The sequence below is a fragment of the Clarias gariepinus genome, chromosome 5 (assembly GCF_024256425.1).
Source record: "Clarias gariepinus isolate MV-2021 ecotype Netherlands chromosome 5, CGAR_prim_01v2, whole genome shotgun sequence".
Lineage (NCBI taxonomy): Eukaryota > Metazoa > Chordata > Actinopteri > Siluriformes > Clariidae > Clarias > Clarias gariepinus.
The window spans coordinates 37,937,071-37,945,795 of NC_071104.1; the positions used below are offsets into that span (position 1 = coordinate 37,937,071).

Below are 8,725 nucleotides of genomic sequence, written 5' to 3' on the forward strand. Positions count from 1 at the left end.
GGTTCTTTTGCGGTTTTTGGTCATATTATTGAGTATTTGGGTTACCCTGGGTTCTTTGCTTGGTGTTTTGGCGGAGGATGGGCATATTTGGGAAATGAGGGGTATCAATATCATTTTGGGATATGATTTTGGGAAGCAAACTGGGATCTCTGTCGGGTGTTTTTTGGGCAGGGTGGATATGTTGATTAGAGGTTTTGGACCAGAATGGTGATATATGGTGGGTTCTTCGCTGGGTGTTTTGGCACAAAATACAGCTGTTGATAGGAGTTTTGAGGACAGAATTGGCGCATATTAGATAGATAGATAGATAGATAGATAGATAGATAGATAGATAGATAGATAGATAGATAGATAGAGCTGGTGTGCTAATGGGTATTTGGTGGAAGGCTGGGTATATTGTTGAGTCTTCTGTGGGTTGGTAAGTGTCCTCCTGCAATTTATTTTCTTTTAATTAGTCATTGTGCACCGCTGGGGGTTTAATGGCAGGGTATTTGAATTGTTGGGTATACAATTAGAGCATTAGGGGTACTGTATGGTAGGCATTTAACCCATGTCGGGCATTTAGTGTTTGAAGTGCTTATATGCAGGGGAGGGTATTACTGAGTATTTAATGGCTGAGTGGTTTTATTAAGGGGAATTAATTGTCAAGATGGGCGCTATTACTCAGTGTTTAGGATGACAGCATTGTTGAAAACAGGGTAGTTTTATAGGTCAGGATCTAGTGACAGGGTATTAGATGGCAGAGCAGAGTCAATGTGTCACTGGGTTTATGAGCAAGGCTTTGTATGTTTGTTATGTGGGAATGGAGGTCTGTTGCTGGGCATGTTAAAATAGGTATTTAGTGTGTTATCAAGTGTTTATGTTTATATGGTGAAGTATTTGAGTGCATTAGCTGATACAACTTTTAGGGTCTGAAATAAAACTCTGACTGCATTCCGTACAGGATTTCCAGTTTCTATAAATGCTTATGACTCACAATTCATATGGAAAATATGTTTTTTCATGCACATATTAACACATAGATTGACTTTTAATACAACAAAATACCTTAGTGCTAAGTCAATGCTCAGAGAGAATGTAAAACATTTAACCTTGTGGATTTTGTAGCCAAGTCAGCTTCTGTTGATTCTCCGCTGAGAGACAGGTGGTGGTGAAATTCTTATATTTTGTAAAAGCATGGCTGCACTTTCTCACCTCATGACCCTGTACGCCGACTTTCACTCCTCACCTGTTACCCCAAATAAGTGTTAAGCATGTCCTCTTCATTCTGTGGCTCTGTCCCCCTCCCATGTCCATTTAGAGAGCACGGGGACCAGCCTTCAGCGCTCTCCAGCCAATCGGCCCACAAGCTCCGAAATCAAGCATGGAGTAAAACAGGGGCGCATATATACATCCATGCTTTCTGTACGAGCGCTGAGCATCCTCCAGGTCGTGGTCCACTCCCTCCCCGGTGGTGTAAAACACTAATTCTGCAGCTAAACAATGGCACCCAAGAAGGACGTTAAGAAGCCCGAGCCTGCAAAGAAGGCCGAGCCCGCACCTGCACCTGCTCCTGAACCCGAGGCCAAACCCAAAGTGGCAGCAGTCGATCTGGCTTCAGTCAAGGTATTTACAAGTATAAATATAGTATAATATTTTACCATGATATAAAGAATACTAACAAACAAAACAAAATGCTTTCAGTGACGGTTTCTTTGCAGTTTAACTTAATTAATGTATATTTTATACTATAGATTACTGATCTAATAAGAGAAAGGGAAATATCTGATGATATTTACCTGTATTTATTGTTTTTGCAATGTCATTTTGTTTAAGAGATTTGTTTAAGATTTTGTCTTACTGTTTGTACCTACTGTAAGAAGAAATCTACAAAGAATGAAGACTTGAGGATACATATATCCTAAATTCACAAATTTAAGAGAAAATATTAAAGAAAAGAAGTGCTTGTATCAGCAGTATGAACAATCTGATCATCAATTCCCCTTCAACGCCGCCATCTAATCAATTAATCTTAACGATTAATCTAATCGATTAATCCAAATTATGCGTCTTAATCTTAACTTTACAGTCTTTACAGTAAGGACGCTTTGGGGTGCATCATCTCGCAACCAAATGTAGACAAGGTTAAGACACCCAAAGATAGACTTCCCGTGGTCATGTTACTGTCACAGAAGAAGCTAAATAAAGCATACGGAGCGGAGTAGCTCTCCCTCCATCACTAAGACTTTCACTTTTTTTTTATTACTCTCTTAGTTTGGCATTTATAGAATTCATGACTCACTTCCCAGGAATCATTATTCTTGGCAGCTCATCCGTATTATATTGTAAATATTTTAAAAGTAAAACCTATTGTGTATTGGTTAAGAATTATATTCAAATATTACATATTCTTATAAAATATTAAATTTTAATTATGAGGTCACAAAATTCTTTCCTAAACATTCTTTTTTATTCAATTTTTTTTAAATATATATATATAGCGCTTTTAACAATGTTCATTGTCTCAAAGCAGCTTCACAAAGATGAAGACAAAGATTAATACTGTTTAAAGTTGGAATATCAAAACAAAAACAAACAAAAATTAATAAAAGGCTGAAATTTTTCCCTGACTAGTCTGCTATTAAAATAGTATTAAACTCCATTAGTGTAACTCCATTAGTGTGTCTAATCTATTACTATTCATTTAAAAAACAAATGTAACAATATTTTGTAATTTTCAAATTGTCTTCTTCTTCTTTTTCCTCTGCTAGATAGATAGATAGATAGATAGATAGATAGATAGATAGATAGATAGCAAAAATAAATAAATAAATAAACTTTCCTTTTCAGGAAAGAAAAAAATTGTATAACGTATATAATTATAATAATCCATCCCCTTTACCATTGCCATATAATATTATATTTAATATAATAATATAGATAATTATATTTTATATAAAAATAATAATAATGATTATTATTATTATTTTTGTTGTTATTGTAATTATTATTATTATTATTATTATTATTATTATTATTATTATTAATAATATAAAAATATTTATATTATATGTGTATATATATATAATGTATTTATAGACATTTTGTCAATACATAATTTTTTTTACTAAATGTCCATAAATACTTTTTCCTCAATATTATACCTAAAATTCCCTTTTGTGGTGAAAGTTTTTATTAAAAAAAAAAAAAAAAAACTAACAAAAAAAAAACACCTAGATGATATTTATGCAATTATTACCACTGTTATGTTAAAAAAAGCAAACTGTTTGTTAATGTTTGTTAAATTATTAAAAAAAAAAAAAATCACATAAAAACTTCAATAATATTCGAACACTTTCCTATCTTTGCCTTGTTATATGACACATGAGTAAACACCTGAAATGATTTTTCTTCTCTCTGCAGGTTCAGTTCACCCCAGACCAGCTGGAGGGTGAGTTTAACTTTTTATTAAATTACAAACATTCTACTCTCTATTTCCATTAGACAAGATTCAGATCTTTATAATTCCTCTCTCTCTATATATATATATATTAAACTCCAACAGCTTTCCAGGACAATCAAATAGAGTCAATCAGGGAAATACATTTACCTATACCGCTCTTCACTAGTCAGAGTGTGTGACACCATTAAAAAGCCTTATTGCCCTGTGGGCGGTCAGACATTCTTCAGGCGTGGTGTTAGTTACACACCGGTCAGCATTCTTGGTTTTACGCGGCTCACTTAGACGTACCAATGCCTTTATAAGGACGGAGTTATATTCTTAGGAGACCGTATTGATTCCAAGTCGAAGTGCTGAACGCCTTCCTCAGGCTTAACTCAGTTTGTGTGTGTGTGTGTGTGGAGAGAGTCATTAATCTTTCCAGTTAGCCCAGAGCAAATCCTATTTAAATGGGTCAATATTGCCTGCTTAAAGCCACCAATAGTGTGTGTGTGTGTGTGTGTGTGTGTGTGTGTGTGTGTGTGTGTGTGTGTGTGTGTGTGTGTTAGTGCAGCTGTTGGGCTCAATGTCTGATGATCAGTTGGTGAAACATCTAGCATGGCACGCATTCTTCACCCATCTGACTGGCAGGTTGTGTATAACGGCAGGATTTTACATTAGTAGTGGGAAACATGCCAAAACCAGTCAGTTTCCAGATCAGCATTACATCCTTACTGACAAATCAAAAACACATTCCATATTGGGCCGAAATTCTACCAGGACACAATAGACACAACATCCATAATTTATTAATGAAAACAAGTCATATTTCTTTTAAAATTAAATAATTCATATGCATCCTAAGCAAACTCTTTGTTTCCTTTCATTCACACAGACTACAAGGAAGCCTTTGGCCTTTTCGACAGAGTTGGTGACAACAAGATCGCCTACAACCAGGTCGCTGACATCATGCGTGCTCTGGGCCAAAACCCCACCAACAAGGAAGTGAACCATCTCCTGGGAAACCCTACTGCTGAGCGTATGACCGAAATTCTCCCTAATTCTCCAATACATCGTAGTATTTTTCAATAATTTACTCTAAAAATCTATTATTTAGAAACACTCATGAGTTTCAGTCATCACACTTTGATGTACAGTACAGCAAACATCTAGATTTAATGTTAGATAGTCCATTTTAGGGACTTTTAGGGTGTATACACACTTGACATTTGGTTTGATTCAAACGGGATCTGGTGCGGTTGTTCTGATATCTGAACCTCGGTGCACAAAACAAGTGATCCGTCAGCTTCCTCTGTCTGCTTCCAAATTCAATTCAATTCTATTCGATTTTATTTGTATAGCGCTTTTAACAATTGTCATTGTCGCAAAGCAGCTTTACACAATCAAAAGAAATAGAGAAAAAGTCTTAGCTACGGCTCATGCATTAGTTAGAATGGCACTAAACAAACTGACAAGATTAAAAAAGGAAAGGTTAATGAACGCATGACGTTGAACTCGTCATATGGTTGTGCACTTGTTAATAAACACAGAACAGCAGGAAAGGGAAGAGTCTATCAAAGGATCAAGGATGGCATCACTGCTGGCCTTTTATTATTCATTTCTTTTATTTAATTTCTTTTTGGAGGCTCGCCATTGCCAAGTGTCTGGATATAAACCAGTTGGAAAAACAAAAGCATTAGAGCTTTTTATTTGCCATCTGGAGCCGAGCTTGTGTTGTTTTCAACATCTACCTTTACATTTCATAAACGCTTTTCAGCACAAGTTTCAGCTGGTAAAGACACCACCGTATATAATTCTCATGCCTTCTGCTGTGTCTTTTGTGCCAATGTTGAAAATGTTTAATAACATGAACGATAAGTGAACCAGTGAGTCAAAAGTAATGTAAAAATAATCTAAAAACGAAATAATAAATAAGTAATCTAAAAACTAAATAAAATAAAAAAGGATAAAACAACATGCTGTAAAATACGATAAATAATCTTAAAATATCTAAATTTATAAGATACAATTTTATATTAATTATGCATTACAATACATGTATAACATATTATATAAAGTATATATATATAATGTATATTGATGCATAATGAAATTAAATGAAAGAAGAACTAATTATTAATAATAGAACAACAAATACACTTCAATTACAGAATGCAGATTTAAAAAAAAAAGAAATTACAGAAAAATTACAAAAAATATAAGCCTATGATATAAACATATAAATATATTGATATAAAACCTCTATAAACCTCACAGCCAGCATTACTGCCACAAGCTCCTATTTTATGCTACAGAAGTATTTCTTCAACATTGGGATTTCTCTGTGTGTGTTATCTTGCTTCCTCTTGATCATAAACTCACCGTGACCTCTGACCCTTCCTTCTCTGGACAGAGCTGGCCAATACAAGAGTGGAGTTCGAGGCTTTCCTGCCCATGCTGCAGTACATTGTGAACAGCCCCAACAAGGGTAGCTTTGAGGACTACGTTGAGGGTCTGCGCGTCTTTGACAAGGAGGGTAACGGCACAGTGATGGGCGCTGAGCTGCGTATTGTCCTCTCAACACTGGGTAAGAGCCTGCACGCTACAGTACATGCTATGTAAGATCAGAAACAAATGCTTTTCATTCATAAGTTTTGAATTGAATGCACATTTAAAAAAAAATTATTCTGTCGCGCTAAGTGCAGATGGTTGTTTTTAATTTTGCACTGGAAAAATGTATATATCGAAAACTTTACATAGTATTTGCACAGTTAAACTACATTGTTTAAATCTTAACCACATTATTTTGTAAAACAGCCATGAAGAATTTTTTTTTACTATAATAAGTACTACAGTAGACTTTACCGTAGAACTCTAAATATATAGTTATATAGTAAAAATATATATAATATAATACTTTCCACTTAAATTCCTGTTTCAATAGGAGTTTAAAGACTGGTTTTAGAAAGTCTACTTTCTAAAGTGTTTTTTTTTTTTTTATTACAACAAAAACAAAATACACTGACTATTTATAAAATAAGGTAAATTTGGATATAGGATGAACAATTTAGTGCAAAATAGTAACATTAATTAGCAAACAGACCTCATTAATAGCAATTAAGTTTGTAAAGCTGAAGATCATATTTTTAAATATAAGAGTAAAATTACATTAATCTTTTTTTAAGTGAATGAATATCTTTACAAATACAAAATAATTTCTAAATAATAATGAGAATGTATCAGTAAACCTCATGTTTGTTTATTTATTTATTTATTTATTTATTTATTTTGTGTGATAATGCTCAGTGGGGTAACATTGGGGTTTTAACTTTCTTAATAACTAAAAATTCAGAAGTTAAAAAAAACTTTTACAGGGTTTAAACATGTTTCAACAGATGAAATGAGGTTTTAGCAGTCCACTGGTCACTGGAATGTGACAAATGTGAGGTTTTAGTTTAAGCTTGCAGTACGTTTCCGTTCCCTTTTGCATTACTGTATATTCATATTTAGTGTATAAAATTGTGTGTGTGTGTGTGTGTTTTTTTTCTCTTTTTGCTTACTGTCCATCTGAATAACCGACAGGTGAGAAAATGACAGAGGTTGAGGTCGACGCTCTCATGGCCGGTCAGGAGGACGAGAACGGCTGCGTCAACTACGAGGGTTAGTGCTATTAAACAATAAAGAAAGTTAGACAACATGGCGATTAGGCAAGACCTCTGTATACAGTACTGTGCAAAACCTTTAATTAATTAAACTTTTAATTAATTTCTTCATATTGAATGAAATTAAATGATAGGAGACTGATTTAAAGAAATAGGAGCAAATGACAGACTGTAAAGTGCCTACAGATACATTAAAAAAATTGATTGTTTTTAAAGATTAAAAATTTGTCTGGATAAAATTAGCCAATTAATTATACCATGTAAGGAATAAAACATGGCCTACGGGAAAATAATCAGTCGATGAAGTGTTTTATTCCTTGCATATTCAAACGTTTGACGTTCAGTACAATATTTATTAATGAATCATGGCAAAGTGCTGCAGTATAGAATACATTAAACAGCTTGGCAAGGTTGTTCGTCAGTGTTAAACAGCTGGAGTGTTTAATCTATCCTCTACTGCAGCACTTTCTCATGTTTCATTTATTATCAAATGTACTGCTTTTGAATGCTTTCAGAATCGAGACCTCATTAACACTGTGATAATAATAATAACCCTTTAAAAATGTTATATAGATTTGTGCAGATGAACCACATCATTGCTGATGAATCTTTCGTCCTTTTTCCTCTCTTCCTTCCTCCAGCTTTCGTGAAACACATCTTGTCCGTGTAAGAGGAATCGGTTGCGAGGAAGCTCGTCTATTTCTCCCGACCCCATGGTGTCAGGACGTCCATGCACTGTGTCCACAACCAACTGGGAAATGAATTTAGATGAAAGGACTATGGGATGTCATTTTTAAGCCTTTCTTTTTGTCAATGTTTTTCCCTTCTTTTTGTGTCCTCCTTTGGAAGCCTTTTTTTCATAGTTGCTCGTGTCGGGCGAGTCTCTCCACAGTGGGGCAGTAACAAGGCATAAAAACGGGGTGCTCTCTTCGACAGGGCACCTCAGACACATAGACACACACACACAACCCCACACACACACACACACACACATCCTCCTTGTCGTCCGAAGGTGCTACTATACACCGCCTCCACTGTGGACTGGTTGCCGGACTGCCTTCTTCTTCCCTTTGCCTGAAGTCTTTATTTATTTTTCTCCTCTGTCATTTCTCATAATAAACTTTTCACAAATTCCACCATGAGTCCAGACTCCTGTTCTTTATCATACTGTACGGGAAAGTCTTAACTTTTAATTTCATGTTTATGGAAATTAGGTTTCCCACTAAATGACAAGCAACAATTAGCATAAGAATGTTAGGAATTACTGAGCATCGTTTACAATATGCGACACAAATGACATTGTCTGGCCTAGTGAGAAAAAATGTCAGAGGTCACGGTGACTGAATGCTGGGAAACTTCAGCACTACTGTTCCAGATGTTGGACAATTCTTATCCCAATACCAGTCATTTAATGTTTTCTTATAGCATGATCCAGGTCCATTTAGAAAAGACCACACAGTGTACTCTGACCTCACGCAACCAAAACGGTTTTTACAAAAAAGTAGAAACGCTTCACTACTCATCCAAGTAGCTTTGGCAGTCTAAGGTAAGTTGAAAAGTTCCTCATATTATTATTATTAATAATAATAATAATAATAATAATAATAATAATAATACAATGTACTGCATTCCAACTGCATTAGGA

General features: G+C 34.8%; 1 protein-coding gene across 1 annotated transcript; it reads left to right on the forward strand.

Moving 5' to 3' along the window:
* The first annotated feature begins 1,388 nt into the window (after nt 1–1,388).
* myl1 (myosin, light chain 1, alkali; skeletal, fast) lies at nt 1,389–8,216 on the forward strand. The gene is made up of 6 exons (XM_053497140.1): nt 1,389–1,605; nt 3,403–3,430; nt 4,314–4,457; nt 5,832–6,005; nt 7,001–7,078; nt 7,722–8,216. Exons 1-6 carry the CDS (start codon nt 1,483–1,485, stop codon nt 7,748–7,750), a joined length of 576 nt encoding a protein of 191 aa, XP_053353115.1. The 5' UTR covers nt 1,389–1,482; the 3' UTR covers nt 7,751–8,216.
* The last annotated feature ends 509 nt before the right edge of the window (nt 8,217–8,725 follow it).

Coding starts and splice junctions, on each gene's coding strand:
- myl1 (XM_053497140.1), top strand. CDS start 1,483: ATGGCACCCAAGAAGGACGTTAAGAAGCCCGAGCCTGCAAAGAAGGCC. Junction 4,458..5,831: donor GGGAAACCCTACTGCTGAGC/GTATGACCGAAA, acceptor TTCTCTGGACAG/AGCTGGCCAATACAAGAGTG. Junction 7,079..7,721: donor CGGCTGCGTCAACTACGAGG/GTTAGTGCTATT, acceptor TCCTTCCTCCAG/CTTTCGTGAAACACATCTTG.